This window comes from Dermochelys coriacea, chromosome 1 (genome assembly GCF_009764565.3).
Source record: "Dermochelys coriacea isolate rDerCor1 chromosome 1, rDerCor1.pri.v4, whole genome shotgun sequence".
NCBI classification, from domain to species: Eukaryota; Metazoa; Chordata; order Testudines; family Dermochelyidae; genus Dermochelys; species Dermochelys coriacea.
Genome location: NC_050068.2, coordinates 330,145,741 through 330,168,676, shown reverse-complemented (window position 1 = coordinate 330,168,676; position 22,936 = coordinate 330,145,741). Strand labels below are relative to the sequence as shown.

The 22,936-nt window shown below is 39.2% G+C and overlaps 1 protein-coding gene across 30 annotated transcripts in view; it reads left to right on the top strand.

Moving 5' to 3' along the window:
• MAGI2 (membrane associated guanylate kinase, WW and PDZ domain containing 2) overlaps positions 1-22,936 on the top strand; it is a 1,173,000-nt gene that overhangs the window by 1,058,169 nt on the left and 91,895 nt on the right. For 25 of the 30 annotated variants that reach the window (XM_038415335.2, XM_043497794.1, XM_043497686.1 and 22 more), the window contains 2 exons: positions 10,630-10,671; positions 19,356-19,447. In XM_038415335.2, the coding sequence (XP_038271263.1) occupies positions 10,630-10,671; positions 19,356-19,447 (134 nt within the window). The remainder of the gene's footprint in view (positions 1-10,629; positions 10,672-19,355; positions 19,448-22,936) is intronic. The other 5 variants (XM_043497715.1, XM_043497759.1, XM_043497787.1 and 2 more) reach the window with 1 other exon arrangement.

The window sequence follows — 22,936 nt, the reverse complement described above, 5'->3', positions numbered from 1 at the left end:
AGCCCAGCAGTGTCTCCATTCTTCCAGCCATTTTAGTTCTATGGATGTCATGGACTCAGCTCTTTAGCACTTTGAATTCATCAAGCAGATTATTCTTTCCCCCTTATTAATGTATTATGTAATTGATTCATAGATTCCAAGGCCAGGCAGGACCACTGTGATAATCTAGGCTGACCTCCTGTATAACACAGGCCATAGAATTCCTAGAATAATTCCAAGAGCAGATCTTTTAGAAAAACATCCAATTAATAATCCATAGAAACCCAACTCCAGGCCCTGCTGAAATATGTGCCTAGGATCTCATAGTTACTAGGCAGCACGGCTTAAATTCTCACAGAGTACTTCATGGAGCCCTGAGGCTCAAGGCTTCAGCCCTGCTGGAGGCACTGGGGCTCGGGGCTTCTGCCCAAGGGGAAGCGTCAGGACTCCCGCAGGTTTGAAAACATTTACCAGAGCTCTGATCCAGACATCTCTGGCTGAATTTAAGCCCTGCTAGACAGGTACATTTAGCCAACTAAGCCATGCTCACTTTTAATTTAAAGGTATAGAACCAACTCAGGCCCCTGCAAGGGGTTATCTGGGATTTGAATCCAGGACCTCTCATACCCAAACGTGACTCATACCCGTAGATCAACAAACTGGCAATGTGAGAAACAAAGAGCAGGGAACCTGTTAACCAGTCAAAGAATTGTCAGCTAAAGTGGAGTTTGCGGGGGGAAGGGTTTCAAAATAAAACACACCAAGCCTCATAGCAGATGGTTGTGTCAGTTTGATACTCTTCATCATGCTTACACTTAAACTTTAAAAGAAAATTTTAATTACATTTATAGAAAAAGCACTCATCCCAAAATAGGCTTATTTCCTCAATCTCATGGCATGACACAAGAGAAAAAAGTTTTATTTTTCTCCAAAAAAACCAACTAATCCTGCTGTGGAATCATTTGGGAAGAAAGAGATCGTACTCAATATTTTTGTCATATTCACAATTAATCTGTATTTATTCAGTCAGCTCAGCTTAATAAGGCAGCTATGGTTTAGTGGACTGAACATGAGGCTACAAGTCAGGAGATCTGGGTCCTAGTTTCAGATCTACTACTAAGTGCTGTTTGGCAAGTCTTTTAGCCTCTTTGTTCATCAGTCGCTCCTTCTGTAATAGAGAGAATGCTTTACAACCTTTGTAAAGTGCTTTGAGATAAATCATTAAGATTCTGTACAAGTGTAAAGTATTACTTACTGTTATCAAACTATTCTCTAAAATATAGTTAAAGTGACTAAGTTACAGTGAAATATCTCCCCTATACCATACAAATTCGTTCCACATCCTTTTCCACACCAATCTATGATATAGAAAAATTCTGATATTTTGCGGATACAAAATAGAATTAATCCCTCTGGAATCAGAGAGAAATATTAAATGGAGAGGCCAATTTAAGAGACACATATTAAATCATTCCTGTACTGTGCATTTTTTCAGAAAGAGTTACTCATTTTTGTTGGTTATGTGAGCTGACAATATAACCAAAAGCATTTTCAAATAGGATTAAGAGAGTATCAACACTCCGGTATCTGGATGAAAAGTGATTTTGATTGCCAAATTGTAAAGTAGTTCCCAAAGGATTTATATTAATATGAAGTGTCAGTGTTACCACTAATGGCAGTGTTAAAGATGCAGCAATCCCTTTCTCTCAAACAATTCACACTGTACAAATACATTTTCTCCTACAATAGCAGACCAGGAAATGGAATGCTTTTATAAATGGTAATTTAACAATATAATGAATATAATTTAAATGTAATCACTGAAGCAATAGGTCATAGGTTATAATCTCCTTTTGATGTGGATATAAGTCTAATGGGAATTGCATGCATGAAACATTAGGCAAACAGATCCTTCTGAATAAGTTTGGAAAGGGCACTGGGGTGTGATCCTAATCCCATTACTACCATTGGAAAACCTTCCCTTGACTTTAAGACAGAGCAGGGGTGGAGCTCTTGATGTAAAATATATTTGTTAGTATTAATTTCTTACTATGTGTTTATTCAGTTCTCAGCACAATGTGAACCAGGTGCTATGGCAATATACATATTAAATATTATTATTGCTATTTTATAATCATCATATGGTCTAGGGGTCTCAGTCATGCACCAGGGCTCCATTGTGCAAAGCACTATGCAAACACAGGATAATAGATAGTCCCAGCCCACAATGAGCTTGCACTCTAAAGAGACAAGACAGACACAGGCTGGATGAAGGGGTAGAAACACCAGCAGAGTGAACAATGTGATGGCAGCAAACATCAGGTTAACGCCACAATTGTGTGTGTGGAGGGGGGTGGGCGGTAATCAGAAGGGCATCAGATGAATGGAAACAAAAGGGAAGAGAAGGGAGGATGAGGAGGACAGAGCAGGGGAGAAGAGGGGAAGGAGGGGATGGTGTGGAATGAAGTTGAGGTGATGAGACTGTGAGGGAGCGGGAGGGATCCTAGTATGCCCAGATCTGGATCCAAGGTGGTGCTAGTTCTTTCCCCACAAGATAGAAGTAATTCCCAGCGGTGTCAATGGGAAGTATGTTATCATGTTCCTGGCTCCAATGAAATCAATGGGAGTTTTGCTATTGACCTCAGTGGGGTCAGGATTCCACCCCTTATATTTTTATTTTGGGGTTAATGTCTAATTGTTCTTATACATATCTGACCTGAAGAAGAGTTCTGTGTAAACTCTAAAGCATGTCTCTTTCACTGACAGCTTGTCTCTCTGACACATATCTTGCAAACTTCAATTCAAAACAACCAAAATGAACCTAATAGTCTACAGATAATCTGCTTTTAAATGAAAAGCATAAAATATACAGAGATATTCAGCCCCACCAATTCTGTTTCTCACCACTCTGGCAGCAAATAGCAAATTTAAATTTGGCTTAGAATTCCCCTAATGTAGGAAAATCCCCTAGTGCACGTATATAGCCACAACCCCTGCACTCTGGCATGCCACGCCTGCTAGAATGCCCCTTTTGAGTGATTGCCAAATATCTCCTCTTCCCCAAACCTACAGTGGATAACGTATGTATCAACCTTCAGCACTGATGATCAGCAGTGTAAAATCCTGACCCTTCAACAAGAAGGCATAGGTCTCGCCCACCTGTGCTAAAGGAGTTACATTTAACTGGTCGCAGTAATAGGTTCCTCTGCAGTATTTGGACCAACGAGCAGAGTTGGACATGAGAAACTTAGCCAGTGCAATACCCTTACACTGTTATGTCTCCATCCACCAGGAAGCAAGGAGGCATGGGCCAGTGTAGAGGGACCAGATTGTCTGCTTCCACTTCAGTCTGATTGACTTTCTTTGTCCTAGAAGGTGAAGATCATCTCTCTTTCTTTCTCCTTTAACTTTTATTTGTTTCTCTCTCTCGCTTTCCTTTTTTAGCTCCTGTCCACAAGAAAAAAAATTTAAGACAAATAAAAATTAGCTCTGCTTTAAGTCCATAAATGGGCAGAGAGCATCCAGACAATTGCTTCCTTCACTGTCTTTGTCTCAGGACTCTGATGCCAGGCTGCCTGTAGTCAGCCCTTCCCCATGTTCATGTTCTCACATTGAAACCTGCTTCCCCACAGTGCTAATTCCACACAAAGGGCCCATTAGAAGCATCAGAAATGAGCATTTGAGCCTGACTAGCTCCATTCCAGCACCCCACACTTCCTCCACCTGGCAGGTTATGAGAGAAACCACAGAGATGGGACACAGAATCCTGCTACTCCTCACAAAATTCCATAAGTCCCCCTTGTGGTTAGGTTAATTTCTATCAGAATTGCCCCTTGTCAGATTGATCCTGGCATTTTCAACCTTTGTTCTGGAGCCCTCCCCTTGGTCAATACATGAGAGAAGAGTTCAATTAAACTATGGTGTTTTTCTTAGTTTCTCTGAAGGTACCGATTGGCCCATAAACTGGCCTCCAGGGTAATGATGGCTTTGTCCCATCACTCCATACTTCCCCACTGGACAAAATAGCCCTTGAGCTCCTACCACTGTATGCGGCAGAGGGCACCTGTTATGGATCTTTTCAGAGGAGCAAGAACTTCATTACAGCAGAGCTTCCAACTGTTCTTCCCTTCCAAACATTGTGAAGGTTTCCATTCATCTTGGGTGTGGGATTCTGACACTAACATACTCTTTCTATTGACTCCCTGTCTCAGTCTGTTCATAACAGAGGGAGATTTTATCTGTGTTCTTACTTTACTAATATCAGTACAACTATCTTCTCTTTGGAGCTATCACTATTGTTAGCTCATTGCTCTCTGGCCCAAAGATATTTGGGGGCATAGTCATTCCTCTTCCTTCACTTCTGCATGGCCTATCTCAAACCAACAGCAGTGCCTTCTCTCTTACTCCTCTGCTGCCCCACCATGATCAAAACCTCCTTGCCTTCACATCTCTAAACATTGGAAGTCGTCATAAGAATCCATCAGGACGTTTGTCTCTATAATCATATTTATACAGCACCAATCACCATATTACTAAATCTCTAATTCTTCTTGATCCTCTCACTCACAGCTTCCCCATTTTCTTTTTCGCTGCAGAAAGCAATTTCTTCACATGGACTACTTGAGCAGAGTTACAACATACATCAGGGAAATGGTCAAGCCCTGCAATTTTCTCAATAATAAGCAGGCCTGAAGAAAGCATACTGTCTCTAGTGTTCTCTGTCTTGCCTTTGGGTGCAGGAACTGACTTTTTCAAGGTGGTCTTGTAAATGGGCATTTTTCCTGTGCCCCGTAGCCCTGAGAGACCCATACTTGCATGTTCCCAAACCTGTTTTCACCTGCCTGGTAGGCTTACCATAGACATACGTTCTTTTCTCTCTGCTATCCTGACCCGATGAATAGCTTCATGAGATTTCTGTGTTGCTCTCAAATGTTTTTGCATAGTGGACTATATACAATCTCTCCAGTCTTTGCAGAGACAGGAGCAGACTAACTCTTTTTTCAAAATGATTTTGGATTTAAGTTCAACAAGGCTTATTGTGTTTTCTCTTGAGCAGCTAAAAGATTCAATCTTCAGCTGTTGCCCCTTCAGGCTATGTGCACTTTGACTGGAAGGATACAGCCTTCAGTTATGTTCCCCCTCCTCTAGATACAACTGTTTAAATTAGATGTTTTATCTCCAAGTATACTTGAACTTCCATGTGAACCTGCTGTTTTCAGCCATTCTTGTTTTTTTCCTGTTTTAGATACCTCCAATCATAAAATCCCCTCTTGGGCATTTAGGCAATACCAAATTGCTTAGCTCTTACTGTTTATGCATGTATAAGGTAGAACTTTAAAGCAGGTGGAGCATTTGGCTAAGAATGGATCTCTCTCCTCCACTTTCTGTTAAGACATTCAGCTAGATGTCTGGTTGCAAGTGGAGCTAAAAAAGCCAATTGCTCTGCAGTGGGGAATTCTCAGGCTGTTTGCTGTGTACACTTGCTCAAAAGAAAGCAGATCTCAAAGCATTCTTGGAAATATCAATGCTTAAAAATAAATAAATAAAAAAGAATTAGAATCTATATTAACAACCATCAAGGAGACCAATGAATGTGAGTTTCCCCTGGGAGACGAGAGTGCAACAGGTCACTTTAAAGATATATATTAATATTGTATATTTGAAATAATGTGCATTAATAGTGTTCAAACATACCAAAGCCTTGCCATTAAAAGAGAGTGAGTATTGGTTATGTACTCTAGACATGTTCATGTGAGCTGGAGTTTGTCATAAGGAACATATATATTGTGGCTGCTCTATTCCCCAATTCTGAATTTCCAGACATTTGTGGAAATCTCACTTCACATTACCGTGGTTAAAAATAAGACCTTACAGCAGATTGGCAACATCAGATTCTCCATCTGTGAACAAACGGATCACAAAAGTGTGGGATTTTCTGGCTATGGCAAAAGTGACAAACTGTCAAGTGGTCTCATTTAACCTGTTATTAAACCATTTGGGTATTATTTCGGAATCTGCCAAAAGAGAAAAAAAGACCAAACAGACCCAAGAGAATGGCTAACTTTTCATCCAACTTTTTCATTCATTTATCTTGAACTCTCTCATTATTTGGAAGATGAAGACACCAGGATGTCTTTTAAGTAATTGCTATAATCAGTGTCTCAGCTTGAGCATTCTTCTTGTCATTTTTTCTACTATTATATATTTACTGAGGTGTATGCATTGGGAGCCACAAAAACGAAAAGAGTTTAAAGCTCAAAAAATAAAGAAGCCCTCTTCCTGAGGTCTCATGGCTTATTATTAAGATTATGTGTCTTCCTTCGTATTGCTACATTAGCTTAATGCCATAAATACACTGTAGGATGGGGAAAGGAAAGACACATGATAAGGGAAAATGACCTTATCAGTAAATTGTTTATGGTCTTCTTCATGCCACATCCAACTTCCCTCTCGTTTGTTTGCAGGTTTTCTTTTCTTACACTGTAGAATGCAGTGAAAAAGATCCCACATTTGTTGTTACCTATTTCTGTACTCTGGAAGTCTTTTGACTGTGGTGGAAGTGGGCAGTCTGGTCTCTTTATACTGGCCTTTACCAATAATTCCTCTGCTTCCTTACTTCCTGGTAGACAGAAGTATAAGTCGTAGTGTGAGAAATCCAAGATAGGGTGGAAGGAGACCAAACAGAATATAATGGTAAGTAGAGGGAAGGTTAAAAGCTGCCATATGAATAAGTTATTCTCCTATATCTAAAAATGTCTTGCTTTTTATAAAAGGACATTTCACAGCTTGTTAGTGTTCAGAATGGCCCAGGGTCTCTGAATATTTTGGTGAAATTTAACATTTCCAGTAAACTGTTTTCAAAAAAATACATAAGGAATTTTATAGTGCTGATGTGCACATGATCAACGTACAATCTGATTGGGTGAGGACTATTCCAAACCCATCTAGTAATCTTGTAGTGCAGGGACACATGTCGGGAGCAGACAGCTTCATCAGTCAGATTACTATATCAGTTAGCATATTTCTAAATTACAATTTTTTCTTCTGTGATTTTTGACAGATTTTATTATTTGGAGAAGGGGAGAGGGAAAATAGAGGGGAGAAAAGGGCAAGATCTTCAGATCATATCTTTCCCTTCACTTAGAATCTGCTGTTCTTCAGGTTTTCTTAGGCTGTTTAAGCACAGAGCTATGTGAGTTTGAAAAGAGCAATTTATATCTCTGCAACCAATAATGGGGGGTGAGGGCTGCTGATGAAAGGGGAGTTCCTTTTAAATTAATTCTTCAGGTTGCTGTCCTTAAAGATCTTCCCTCATTAGATACTCTCTGCTGGTTGCTGGCACTTTGCAGACTGTGTGAGCCCACGCTCCAAGCTGACCATCTGTCCTAATGGTAGCACTTTCCTTTTCAAAGAGGCAGTAACATGATTACAAATCCTCTAATGTGTGAAAGGAATTGGTTAGTGCAGGGAGGAGAGTCCTCCTAAAGGGACATTACTCTTTCATGTGGTCAGAGAGGTGCTAACGTCTGCATCTTACACTTCTTTTTTTGGTAGGCATATATTTAAGCAACTTCCCTTTAGGATTGCTTCAGCACCTGAGAAGTAGCAAAGCACTGTATTCCAAATCTGTGAGGATCTGAATGAGTTGAAAATAATGCATTGCTGATTTGGGGCAAAAATGAATAGTGCAATGTGAGATTGTGTAGTGTTCCACAGAGAGCCAGAGAAAAGAACCTTCATTGATCGGGAACAAATGCCAGATGAGACTGAAAGAGACTAACTCTGAAGGACGCAAACTACAGCAGAAACGTGTGCAATTGGATCCAAAGTAGGAGGTGGCTCTTGTACAAATGGAAAGACCTCAAAACAAGGAGACCTTACTAAGATTCATGGCCCTGTTAACCTATCTAAGTGAATTCCTGCCTAATTTGTTACAATTAAATGCTTTATTTAGAATGCTGCTTGAGGCCAGTATAGAATGGTACTAAGATAATTGACAAGCACAAATGAGCGATGCAAAATGATCCAATCTTAGAACCATTTGAGAGAGTAATTCTAGACGTATCATCAACAGAAAAAACGTAGGTACCTCCAAGCATAAAATATTATTGGGGCTATCAAGACGAAATTGCTTTCCATGCATTAAAAAGCTGTTTCTTTTAAAAATACCATTAAAATCTAGAAAAGCAATAAATAGAAAAGAGCATTTCTCTGAGGGTGCAGTGGAGTAGCATTAGTTTCAAATGCACCTGTTCCCAGTCGTGAGCTCTGAATTCATTAGAAGACCACCTCCACTAAGAACAAGTTTTGACAGTCATTTCAGTGGTTGATAACTCTGCTTTCGTAGCTGAGATTTTTCATCAGCTGCTTGTATGTTAAGACAGGTTTCATTGTGCATTGATGGTGGGATTTTCAAAGGGGCCTCAGAACTATGTTCACAAAAAGGACTTGTATAAAGGTAATATCATTTAATGGAGCGACTTCTGTTGATAAAAGAGACAAGCTTTTGAGCTTCTTCAGGTCTGTGTAGCTTGAAAGCTTGTCTCCTTCACCAACAGGTTCAATAAAAGATTTTATCTCACCCACCTTATATCTCTAATATCCTGGGGCCAGCATGGCTACCACAACACTGCAAACAAAAAAGGTGTTAGGGCATTCACTTGGGAAGGGGGGAACAGAGGTTCAAGTCCCTTCTCTGAAGCAAACAGAGTAGGAACTAGAGCCTGCAGCTCCTACATCCTGGGTAAGTGTTCTAACCACTGGGGTACGTGAGTGGAAGTGGCAGCACCACCTCAGTCTCTCTTTTCTGTGGGACCCGATCCTGTAGGCATGCTCAAAGACAGCCTCAGACCAGGCCTACTGTGTCAGGCTCGAAAGGTGAAACAGATGAGCAAACATCTAATTTGTGGATCCCACCAAGGCTCAAGTGTGAGCTAGGTACTGAATGTCTAGGCTTACATGGCTGTGCTCATGTCCACTGGCAGAAACTTAGGCACCTACAGGATTAGGTGACAGCTGTGTGGAGGGTTTGTGAGTGCCAGTGTCATCTAAATGTTAGACTTAAAGACCTTCGGTGGCAGTTAGGCACCAGTGTTCCTCTTGTGAATCTAGCGCTAAGTAGGGCGACCAGATGTCCCAATTTTATAGGGACAGTCCTGATTTTTGGGTCTTTTTCTTATATAGGCTCCTATTACCCCCCACCCCCGTCCCGATTTTTCACATTTGCTGTCTGGTCACCCCAGCGCTAAGTGACTTAGGAGCATGAATCCCATTGAAAGTCAATGGGAGTGATGTTCCTAGGTCACTTAGCTGATCTTGAAAATCCCAACCTAAAAAAAATACAGTATAAAATTCAGATGTAAAGTACGAATATTAAATAGCTAGCTTTTTAAACTGTAGGCATGTGTTTCCTTAAAAATTCTTACTCTTTTTGTTTCAGTAATAATCATTACATGAACTAAACAGTATTCCAGATTAATCTTTCTTTCATCAATATACATATTTCTTTCGTGTGTCACTCAGCTGTGCCTTGATCTCTCAACACATTCAGTGGCTGCTAGTTAATACTATGCCACCAGTCATGTGGAAATGCTTTCTAAATGAGTATCGGTAATATTGATCAGCAACTTTCAAGTGAACATCATCATACTGTATTTTCCCGTGAGAGATTTTTAATTATACACAATAGACTGGAGCTGTTCCAAGAAAGCCAGTTCATCCTTTGTGTGAGGTCTCAGATATTTCCATGCTGAGATGCTTTTAACTCAGGAAAGTAACATATGCTTCTCCATTTAATGGTTTCCCTACAGATACTGATATGATAGAAGGTACTTCACTTATCATCAAATACAAACCATGCTTTTATAGAAAAGGTAGATTGAATATAAAAGAACCTGATTTACCCAGCCATTGTTGGCCAGTGAATGAGAACTGCTTGCAATTCACTTACAGGGCTCAGCTGAGATTGTAAAGAATGAGTTCACAGTTAACATAGTTTGTGACAAGCAAAAGAGCTGTGAATGTGAATTCAGCTTTCTGTTTGTTCCAGGTTCACCTGTTGTTGGTTGTTATACAAATCTCTTTTGCAAACACCTGCTCCCATTGATGATAATAGGGGATTTGCAATTGACTTAAGTGAATGCAGGGTTAAGTCCTTTAACTTCAGCCATTTAACTTTCTCTTTTACTTTTGCTTGCTGATGAATAAACATAGCCATTTCCACTAACATTTACAATGTCAATTACATTAACATCAGTTTCAGAGTAGCAGCCATGTTATTCTGTATCCGCAAAAAGAAAAGGAGTATGCATCCGATGAAGTGAGCTGTAGCTTATACTCAAATACATTTGTTAGTCTCTAAGGTGCCACAAGTCCTCCTTTCCTATTACAATCTGTGTAAGGCAAGTGACACTTCCATTGAAGGGATGCTTCCAGTTTACTATCAGTTACACTTTACAAAGAAATGAACTGGATGGTACACAAATATTTATATCTAGCTAAACTACATCAGTCTACTAAAAAGTAGGAGGAAAAATATCTAACAAAAAGTAGCAACTGCACTTTAACAATTCAGATCATGACAGAGAAAGTGGCATCTTTAAATGTCTGGAGAAACGTATTTCATCTTTAATTCCCCATTTTCCTATTCAGAGCAAGTGCTGCCCAGGACTGGTTTTCGAGTGGATTCCTCTGGCAAGTATTCTTCAGCCTTCCTTGTTTTGTAAAATAACTGTCCTCCATTTTATGTTTAAGTAACTGTTCTTCCTTTAATCATTGCTCTGGGTTTTAGCCAATCATGAGTGCTCAATGACCATTCTATATAGTACAGCTTTTTTTAATTTTGGTATTCAATTAGACACAATTAAAGAATGATAAGCATTAAAGCTCTCCCTAGTGTGGAGTGTTATTTGGACCAGAGTGAAGTCTTCCCTTTTCCTCAGCCAGCTTGTGTGTTCATATAACAATGTTTTATATGCTCTTTGGTGTTCTTAGTATTCATTCACATAATGCTAGTACCATAAAAATATTCCACTATATCTGATACCAGAAGATTCACATGCTAAAGAGCAGAAAGGATGGGTTATGCAGACCACAAGTTTATTTTATCCATACACATCTTCAGTCTGACTGTTAAAAAAATATTTTAAAATAATAACTTTATGGATGTTTGAATCACCTTCATTCTTTTGAAATATCAACAGTATATTAATTTAAAAAGAATTCATTCCATTTCCTGAAATTGCATACTGTTAAATAAACAGCTGCACCATGTGCTGCTGGTACAGTGAAGGTTGTTTTGCCATTGCCATTAAAGCCCTCTCTAAGGCCTATATCGGGCAAACACTTATGCACATAAGTACCTTGCCTTGTCTAAATGTTTCCAGAAATAGAGATTTATGGTCATTTTTGCATACCCTCGAAGGCTTATAGGTTGGCTACAAAATTCCGTCTGGATAGAAACGTAGCATAATTCTCCATTAGGGTACAGATTTCATTATTAAGCTTTCTTATTTTCTATCATGCAACCTTCATTTACTTCCTTTGCATACTTATAAATCAAAATTGTGCAAATTAAAATACTACCAATGTTGGAGATTACCAGGTCCATAATTGTTCTTAAAACTTTTCATACTTTTCAAGAGCATTGGAAACTCTGATATGAAGATATTGCATTTTCACATTAACCACAATTCATAATAGTAATTTGCAAATTCCTGATTCTTGATCTCTTCCTTTTCTCTCTCTCTCTTAGTATTCACCTTGACTGAGAAAGTCCAAACAAATGTTTATTTTTAGCAGGAAAAGTGAACAAGCACAGCAAGACTGCCAAATTTTTCTAATAAAGCTCTGTTTTCTTGTTTTAATTAAAATGTCGGAGACATTTAAGAAGAAATATTTAATTACAGCATCATCCCATGTGCCAAATTAATTCATACAAAGTATCACTCTTTGCATTTGTGAGGATTGAAATCATTCATAAATGGAATCAATCATTTTCAATGACATATCTTCTCCTCTAGTTTTATGCCTTAAAGAAACAACTCTGTGTCCATTTATCAATGTGAAATGCATCTAGGGACTTGGATGAATACAGTACAGAAATCAAATTGGGAGATTTTCCTATTCAAAGCATGCATGAGATCTCACTGTTCATTAACAATACCCCAAAGAGTAATTTTCATATTATAAACCACATTTCCTCTTCATCAGGACTCAGCAGTTGGAATTCCCCAGTGTTGTGTAGCACCCCTACTGTGTTGTGATCAGATCATTGTTTGTCTCTTGGAGTTCACAAAACAATGGGGATCCCAGATTGTTTTATAAGTTGGCACTTTGGTTAATGTTGTCTCTCCTTGACCAAATGCTCTATTAGAAAAATCTCACTTTAAACATAAACGGAATAAGAGGTATTCCAACTATTCTTCATGAACTCCAGTGGGCTCACCTGTTAACTACCTAGTGCATGGAAGTGAGGGAGTCTAAGGCACATTCTGATTCTCCTGTGCAGGTTACCTATATCATGGCTCGTGCACAGGAGAAGAGCAGCTACCACTGAACTGCTACTCACCATTCCTTATTGAGAGTGAGTAGTGCACCAGCCAGCAAAGCTGAGCTGGTTTGGAGGGGAAAGTAAGCTGTGCCAGGAAAAGGGTGCTACAGCCCAAGTGGAACAAAGAGGAAGCAGAGCCCAAATTGTTATTCTGCCACAATTCAATCCCTGCTTTACTCCTAGGGCTGCAACACTATTCATTTCCCATTACTTCAGGTGGAATGCAAGGTGCCAATCTAGCCCATTGAGAGAAAAAATATTCTATAGTGAATTAATACTTATCATCAGGGTACAGTTCATCTTAGGGCAGGGATCGGCAATCTTTGGCATGTGGCCAGTCAGGGAAATCTGCTGGCGAGCCGGGACAGTTTGTTTACCTGCTGTGTCCACAGGTTCGGCCCATCGCAGCTCTCACTGGCCACGGTTCGCCGTTCCAGGCCAATGGGGGCTGCGGGAAGTGGTGTGGGCTGAGGGATGTGCTGGCCGCCGCTTCCCGCAGCCCCCATTGGCCTGGAACGATGAACCGCGGCCAGTGGGAGCTGTGATTGGCCGAACCTGTGGACGCTGCAGATAAACAAACCATCCCGACCCACCAGCAGATTTCCCTGATGGGCCACGAGCCAAAGGTTGCCGATCCCTGTCTTACGGCATGAGTGTTGTTCTGTTCTCAGTAAAGCCATTTTTCTTTTGTGAATCTGAGCCACTGAGAAATTTCACTATCTCCATCAGGAAAAATGGCAAAATTTGGAATATACCACAATACCCGACAGAGAAAAAGATACTCATGGCCTGAATCTTACAGGGCCAGACACCAAGGATATACCAAAATAGCTTTTAAAAGGACCTCATTCATCCATGTTTCACCTCCCCTTAGTAGTTTGTTTACTTTTAGAAGCTTTGTATTGCTTGATGGGAAAATAGACTGTCCAGTAGTGTTCTCCTGGATGGAACAAAATCCTACTTTTAAAGCAAATTTGTCAGTGTTTCAGGAACACTATTGGCTCTACACTAGTGACAAAATAATAGTAGCTAATGGCTAATGTAGATTGCCAAGATACATGTCTTTTGTCAGGGGTGACTGGCACACAAAACCGCTAATTAGTCAAAGAGCTTCCAAAATGACATGTTAGCACCCTGTGAGAAGCTGCAAGATCCCTACATAAATATTTTTGGCCTAAACCTAAAGGTCTGGACCATACCTAATTAAATCTGTGTGCTCAGAGAGGGGACTTCAGAAAATAAATATGTCAGCAGTTTTTGTACTGATGCCCATCATAGTATTTGACTCCCACAATAATCCCTTTTTCATCATAATAAAAAAAAAGCCAGCATGAAAATACCAAATGTTTGTTTTTAGTGATCTTTTTTTAAAAAATATTATCAATGTGATTTTCTTTATTTTCTTTTATTTATTTATTGTGTCGTTTAAGTCTCAGTGTTTGTGCCAGAACCATATTACTCACAAGCTGGCAGTCAGGTTCTCAATACCTCCAGTCAGGAGCACATAATAAATTGACATCAATACAAGAAGCTAGTGTTCAGGTTGTCACAAACCCATTCACACCAATGCCATTCAAAGTTAAGGCTGAGATTTTAAAACTGATCCCCTTGTTTCTCATGACTGCAGTTCTGTCTGTAAGACGCCTCCACAATAAACTTAGACACAAGACAAGGAAAGGCAAGAGTATAGTTCCTAGCTTAAAATTCCTCTGTCTGTGTCCACTTGTGAAACAACCTTCTCATTAATTTAACAATTTTTGTGCACATGGACACTTGTCAGAGAAATTTAGTGAGTTGATATGATAAGCTATTTTGAAGCTGTTATGACTTGTCATGTAAATATATAGGTTAAGTAGAGCCACAAGCCTGTAAGGGCTGGATGCTCAAAAGAAGTTAGATCCCTAAGTCCTACTTTCAGGACCACTGCAATGCACCAAATGCCACTGACCCTTCTGGGTGCCTAAACTCACTGAGCACATTAGCTTTCAGGGTTAAAGTTCCCTAGCAGCTTCTGGTTTTGCCTCTGGGCATGCACACTGCTGCCTCATTCTAGGTGTCCAGATGTCTATCTCTTCGCAAAACTCCAGAGTGGTTGATGAGCCAGGAGTAAGTAGGCATTCAGTCACTTAAGTCATGCCCAGGGCCTGATCCAGCAGGTATGCTCAGAAGCTGCCTACCAGATCAACTCCCATTCAGAATCAAGCTGGAGGAGCAGATGGTGGTGCCGACCTTATAACTTTTAGTCCACTGATTAGAGCACTTCCCTGGATGGGAAACCCAAGTTCAATTCCCCCTCTTTACCCCCGGGAGAGAAAGGAGGTTTCCCACCTCTTGGGAGAGTACTCAAACCCTGAACTATGGTTCATTCGCTCAAACTCTCCTGTTGAAGCTGTTCTACTTTGGAAATTAAAGACAGGTTGGAGAAGGGAGACTGGATCCAGTATCTCATACCTCCCAGATGAGTGCCCTAACCCCTGAACAACAGAGTCACTCTCACACTCTTTCTGGCCCAGTCACTCTTTAATTTTTTATTTACTGTGGAACAGCTTCATTGGGACAGACTGACAGAGCCCCATATCAGAATATCCCATAGTTCAGTGGTTAGACCACTTTATTGAGAGTTTGGAGATCCCCTGTTAAAGTCCTCCTCACCCTCTGGCATAGACAGGGGAATTAAACCTGGGTCTCTCACATCCCAAGTAACAACTTGCTAAAAGCTATAAGGTGGGCACCACCATTTCCTCCTTTTCTAAAATGGCATAGGTACCTAACTCCAGGAGAGGGTTCACAGCTGAGATTCACAAGCAAAAACAGCCACTTCCCTACAGTATGGATGTAGGCACCTATATATGTGAGAAGTATGGTGCTTAGCATTCAGGCTTTGTGAATTGCAGTGATTTTCTACCTTGCATAATGACAGGTTTCAGAGTAGCAGCCGTGTTAGTCTGTATTCGCAAAAAGAAAAGGAGTACTTGTGGCACCTTAGAGACTAACAAATTTATTAGAGCATAAGCTTTCGTGAGATGAAGTGAGCTGTAGCTCACGAAAGCTTATGCTCTAATAAATTTGTTAGTCTCTAAGGTGCCACAAGTACTCCTTTTCTTTTAGTGATTTTCTAGGCACCTAAATGTTAGGCATTATGATGCTAAGCATCACACCTAACTTTTTGTGTCCAGCCCTCAGTGTGTACATTGTCCTTCAATGCGAGGGCTATTGACCATTTGCTGTCTGTATGAATGAAGTGGAGGCTTTGGGAAAAGTTTGTGGTGCATCACAAGATCACTGAAGCTCATTGCTCCTTTTGAATAGAAAGTAGCACTGCAGAGCTATCACACACCCTGTTACCATCCATTATAAATATTTGTATTAGGGCTGTCAGGTGATTAAAAAAATTAATTGTGATTAATTGTGCAATTAATTGCACTGTTAACAATAATAGAATGCCATTTATTTAAATATTTTTGGATGTTTTCTACATTTTCAAATATATTGATTTCAATTGCAATACAGAATACAAAGTGTACAGTCTCACTTTATTTTTGATTACAAGTATTTGCACGGTAAAAACACAAAAGAAATGGTATTTTTCAATTCACCTAATACATGTACTGTAGTGCAATCTCATTTTCATGAAAGTTGAACTTACAGACATAGACTTATGTACAAAAAACTGCATGAAAAAATAAAACAGTATAAAATTTTAGAGCCTGCAAGTCCACTCAGTCCTACTTCTTATTCAGCCAATCGCTCAGACAAACAATTTTGTTTACATTTGCAGGAGATAGTGCTTCTTGTTTACTATGTCACCTGAAAGTTAGAAAAGGCGTTCTCATGGCAGTGTTGTAGCCGGTGTCACAAAATATTTATGTGCCAGATGCACTAGAGATTCATATGTCCCTTCATGCCTTCATTACAGGGTACATGCATCCATTCTGAAGATAGGTTCTGCTCAATAACCATCCAAAGCAGTGAGGACCGTTCATTTTCATTATCTGAGTCAGATGCCACCAGCAGAAGGTTGATTTTCTTTTTTGGTAGTTCGGGTTCTGTTGTTTCTGCATCGGAGTGTTGCTCTTTTAAGACATCTGAAAGCATGCTCCACACCTCGTCCCTCTCAGATTAAGCACTTCAGATTCTTAAACCTTGGGTCGAGTGCTGTAGCTATCTTTAGAAATCCCACATTGGTACCTTCTTTGCGTTTTAGGAAATCTGCAGTGAAAGTGTTCTTAAAATGAACAACATGTGCTGGGTCATCATCTGAGACTGCTATAACATGAAATATATGGCAGAATGCAGGTAAAACAGAGCAGGGGACATACAATTCTCCCCCAAGGAGTTCAGTCACAAATTTAATTAATGCATTCTTTTTTTAACGAGCATCATCAGCATGGAAGCATGTCCTCTGGAATGGTGGCTGAAGCATGAAAAGGCATATGAATGTTTAGCATATCTGGCACATACTTTGCAATGCCAGTTACAAAAGTGCCATGCAAATGCCTGTTCTCACTTTCTGGTGACATTGCAAATAAGAAGAGGGCAGCATTATCTCCTTTAAATATAAACAAACTTGTTTGTCTTAGCGATTGGCTGAACAAGAAGTAGGTCTGAGTGGATTTGTAGGCTCTGAAATTTTACATTGTTTTGTTTTTGAGTGCAGTTACGTAACAAAAAGAATCTTCATTTGTAAATTGCACTTTCACGTGCAGAGATTGCACTACAGTATTAATATCAGGTGAATTGAAAAATACTATTTCTTTTGTTTATCATTTTACAGTGCAGATATTTGTAATAAAAAATCATATACACTTTGATTTCAATTACAACACAGAATATAATATATATGAAAATGTATAAAAACAACCAACATATTTAATAACTTTTAATTGGTATTCCATTGTTTAACAGTGTGATTAAAACTGCGATTAATCTCAATTACATTTTTTAATCACAATTAATTTTTTGGAGTTAATCACATGAGTTAACCATGACTAATCGACAGCCCTAATTTGTATATAAGAACTTTGTTACTTTCGCACAAATCATTGACATGATTGACCATAAAAGCACTTTGGCAACTATTGCAGCTTATGGTGTCAAGGCCTGATTTCTTAAATCCTCATCCTGCCAATTGTGGGGATTCTCACAAGTACAGTGATCCCTGAGTGTGGCACCTAGGGCCTGATCCAAAGCATGCTGAAGTCAATAGAAAGATTCTCATTGACTTCAAGGGATTTTGGACCTGACCCAGTACAAGAAGACCTAATAGCAATAGCTGCTTATTGACTCCACATAATGCAATGCACCTTCTCTTTTGTATCAATTTTTCATGTTAAAATACCTTGAGATAGATTCTGTTGCATGCTAAAGCCCCTGAACACCACTCCAGCAGCATAGAGGGGTCATTAATATGCCATAGAGGGCTGTGGCGAATTCTGTCAGCGCAAGCATAGTGCAGAACCACAATGTGTAGTTTTATGCTTCTCCCCACCCCCAAGCTCCAGCGCAGAGAGTCTTCCAATGGTGGGACTGGAGGTGGAAAGCCCATAGCATGTGGTGCTATGAAGGTGCTAGGCTGAGCTGCAGTCCGTAGCTAGCCCAGGATGGGGTGCTGTAATAATTAGGGCCTCACAGATCAGCCACCTTTGATCATCCGCCCACTGGGCTGCATCTTCTTTTTTAAACCCTTGTCGTTTTAGTTTTAGGCTAGATGGTGTGATGGGGTTGAAAATCTTGAAAAACATTATCCTAACTTATGGATTATAATGAAATCTGTAAGAGACCACCCTAATTATTCACTGTCCTATTTTCGGAGACCATCCCAAAGTAAGCCCAAATGTACTGAGTAAAATACTGGCCTGCCATTACTAAAAGCCCATCTTTATTAAGCAGCCAGTTCTTGTCAGTCTCTTGAATGCTCACTGGTTCACTGTATTTTCTTTAAAAATTCATTTCCTCTCTCTTTTTGTGATGAGTGGATAAAAGCCTAAAATTTTGAATATTACTTTTTATACAATAGTAGCTTTTAAATGAACTGAATAGATTTTCCAGTAATTTCATTTTAAAAATACACAGTGTTCCTGAGCTGAAAGGTTGTATGATGAGTTTCAGCACAGAACATACTTTTACAATCAAGTTACAGTGATCTGAAAAAAAATGAATTTTAATTATTTATAAAGTTCCTGAAATGTTAATTGAGTAGAAGGTTGTTCAGTTTAATGTTGTGTTATCTGTCCATTTCAAACCCTTCATTTTAGAGGCTTCGAATGCCAACTAGCACCAAAATTCTTCATCCAGTGTATTATCTCAGACAGAAATATTGTAAAGCTACTCTACACAAGTTGGGACACTGTTTATACCTGTGTGGACTAAAATGGTCTTTTCATTAATGGTTATTTAGTTCTACTGACTTGTAATTAGATCTGATCATTTTTCCAGTATCTCCATCTCCCATGTCAAATTACTCTTTTAAAGTTTTGAAGAACTAAACTAAAGTTACAAAGTAAATACCATTGCTGATGGTGGAGCAACAAAATATAATACAAAGACAGTCATTGGAAGAAGGCAGGACATTATGAATTTGCCTCAGACTACCCACTTTCTAGTTTGGATTGAGTATACTTTACTGCACTCCATCATCTTTAGAGATATCTTCATATTCAGGTATCTGTGTCTGTTTGTCTGTGTACAACACACTGTTTTCAATACAGTTTCCACATGCTCTAACAGGACCATCATTAATCATTTCCAATGAACTAACCACTGGGATATTCAGTTTCTCAAGGAAAAATGAAAATACATTACTCAATGAGAACTCCTTTTAAACCAGGTCCAGATTACAAGGAGCTGGATGTTCATCTTCGGAGGATGGAGTCTGGATTTGGCTTCAGAATCCTTGGAGGAGATGAACCTGGACAGCCTGTAAGTAGTTTCTTCATGATTTTTTATTTTATAGTTTCAGTATCTTTGTAAATGTCTGAAAAATATCACTTCATACAGTGGTCATAAAGGAATGGAATTTTAGAACTCCAAGTAAAAAGGACTTTTTCCTGTTCATCCATTGAAAAAGACAGGTCTCTCAAATTGTCAGCACCTCCACTTAAAATATGTCATTGTGAATCACTTTGTATTAAGTTAGGAAGAGTGCACTCGCCAACCTTTTTTAGAGAACTGACTGCTATTTGGCCCTTTTAATTATTGACTTACAGAGAACTATTGGCTTCCCTGAAAGATAAAGTACTGAGTTTAACCAGTAGATTTGCATTCAAATTTTGTATGAGCATGTGTGAATGAATACCATGCTGTACTATAGTAAGTCAATGTAGATACAAACTGTACACATATGGAATGTGTGGGATTAGGGAGTACTGTTAATGACCTTATTCATCTTTGGGAACACATGCACTACTGGTGAAATCTGGACTCTAAAGCCAGTGGGAGTTTTACCATTTACTTAATTGAGTCATGACTTCATATTTAAATCATGATTTGAGGACTTCAGTAACATTAGCCAGAGGTTATTGGTCTTTTACAGGAGCACATGGGTGAAGTTCTGTGGCCTGGGATATAAAGGAGGGCAGACTGGATGATAACAGTGGTCCCTTCTGGCCTTAAAGTCTTTAAAAATAAATCCACTGTAAATTAAGTGCATTAATTATCTAGTAGAAAACATCACAGCATGTCATATACTGAAAAAACACTGACGAGTATATTAAAATATGTATCATTGACATAGAATTGCTGCCTACATGATAAATGCCTTTATCTCATTCCTTTGACCACTTCACTTACTCTCTGTGCACTAATCCACTTCCACCTTGATTTTTTCTAAATTCAGAATTTCTGAGCAGCTGCAAATAGATGCCTTTTCTAGAGAACAGTTTCCTTTTTTCTACCCCAATATGGAATTTCCCCCAAATGTAACCTGGTCTACGGCCCAGGCAATTTTATTCTGCACCATTGACAGGTTTAAGAAACAATAACTTGTGATGCATCAGGCATGGAAATGGGAGATTTATGCCACTAGGAAGGGGACATCCCCACCTTTCCAAAGGGGTATCCTGCATGTACTTCTAGCCTTGCAAGGCCTTGAAACCTTAAATAATGACATAATTATTGGACTCATTGGCTTTACAGGTGGAAGTATTATAGGACTGAAAGTGACCTCAAGAGGTCTACTGGTCTAGTCCCCTGCACTCAATACACAAAATAGAACACACATACAATTTTAAAAATTCTCTAAAACCTTTTAATATCTTTTTTTGTAAAATATGTGGCATATATTCAATATATGATTATGTGGTGGAGCATATGATTTATTTTTAATGGAACTTATTTGGAGTGACCTGCATGACTCAGTCATAGCTTTGCCACTCAGGACTGATGTAGCCATCCCAAACCTATACTGATAAAACAATATACCATAACCAACTATTTATTCTATGTTGCTTATATACAACAGTGACATCCTTCTTAGAAAAACCTAAATATAGTTTGATAGATTTACATGTCATTTATTCAAATCTGTACAAAATAAAATGATAGCCATTAAAATGTTAACACTTGTCCAATGGTGGTATCTGAGAAACCAAAATTATTTACTATATTTCAAATAAGAAATAAGTGTATTATTGCATTTACCACTATGGGGCAAGTATTAATAAGAACATAAGAATGGCCATACTGGGTCAGACCAATGATCCATCCAGCCCATTATCCTGTGTTCCAGTAGTGCCTGCTGCCAAATACTTCAGAGGGAATGAACAGAATAGGGCAGTTACTGACAGATAGATCCCCTGTCATCCAGTTCCAGCTTCTGGCAGTCAGAGGCTTAGGGACATCCAGAGAATGGAGTTGTGTCCCTGACCATCTTGGCTAATAGCCATTGATGGACCTATCCTCCAGGAACTTATCTAATTCTTTTCTGAACCCAGTTATAGTTTGGGCTTTCACAACATCCCCTGGCAACAAGTTTCACAGGGTGACTGCACTTTGTGTGAAGAAATGAAATATTGATAAATGTGAGAAATATTGACATTTTAAGGGTGCCTTCTGTATACTGAAATATATGCTTCATATTCTAAAAGCAACACACCATATACTGACAAAAACACAGACCATATTTTGGCGTAAATACATTAGGGAGAAATTTTCAAAAAGCATCCTAGTGAATTGGAAACCTAGATTCCATTTTCAAAAGCAGTTTAGGAGTCTAAGTCTCATTGAAAGTCATTGGTACTTAGTCTTCTCAATGCCAAAGTCATTTTTGAAAACAAGGCTTAGGAGCTTTTAAAATTTTTATCTATTACCTAGAGAAAGTGTCATCACTCAAACAACACTCAAAATCCATGCTGTCTAGGATGTTTGGTTTTGTTTTTCGTCATACAAACTCAGCGTTTGTGAAGAAGACACTCTGTTTCTGCATAATTTGCATTCATAATAAAACATATGTCAGATCTAATTTTTCTCTCCTTTGCTGTTCCCTTCTCCCCCATTCACAGCTGAGCTGCACCCACCCATGCCTCTCGCCTCTAAACAAAGAGAGGCACAGCTTATGTGTATCCTGCAAACCCCCCCACTTCCCATGAAGCAAGCAGTGAGATACTTTGAAATGTTTTTTTTTCAGCTTTCCTGCTGTGCGCTCAGGTAACCTAGAACAAAAAGAAGCTTTAATTACCTTTTGTCTTCGTGGTTTTGTTTTTAAAAAGGAATATTGGATTCGTCAGCATAAGGGAATAAGTTTCTGTAAAAAGCAAATTCCATATAAAGTTTTAAAAAGTGATGATGCAAACAGTTTAGTAGGACCATAACAGAGTTTGCTTCAGGGTGTATAATTCATTTAACAGATAGGATGGGAGTACTCCACTTTGCTTGCTCATGAGCACAAAGACTCTTTAAAGTAGAGAGGATGAGTTACATTTAGACACCTCTGCTAGATACCACTAGGTGTGGCTATGCCAATTCCAATCAGTATCAACTCCAGGCAACTCCCAAATGTCAGTATCCAAGACCATACCCCTATATGCATCTACCACATCTGCCAGTGACTAGTGAGGAGTTTAAGATATGCTTGTACTGCCAGTGAACTGTAACAGTTACACCCTTCAGAGATACATACCTCAAATTTTGCCTAACTTACTCTGGTGAACCATCAATGAATGTGGCCAGATATTCTGAAATTGACCACCGCATTCAGAACCCTGCTGAAGGCACTAAGATATTTAGTACTGTTCCAGACAGGGAAAATATTTTGGATGCATTCATGCAACTTGAACTCAACATCATGAACCCATTAGTGAAGTGGATAATACTAAGCACTTTTCCTCTTCCTCTTCACTTTACATATATTATTTAATTAAACTGTACAAGGAACCTATGAAGTAGCCAATTACAGAGGGGGAAAATGAGAGA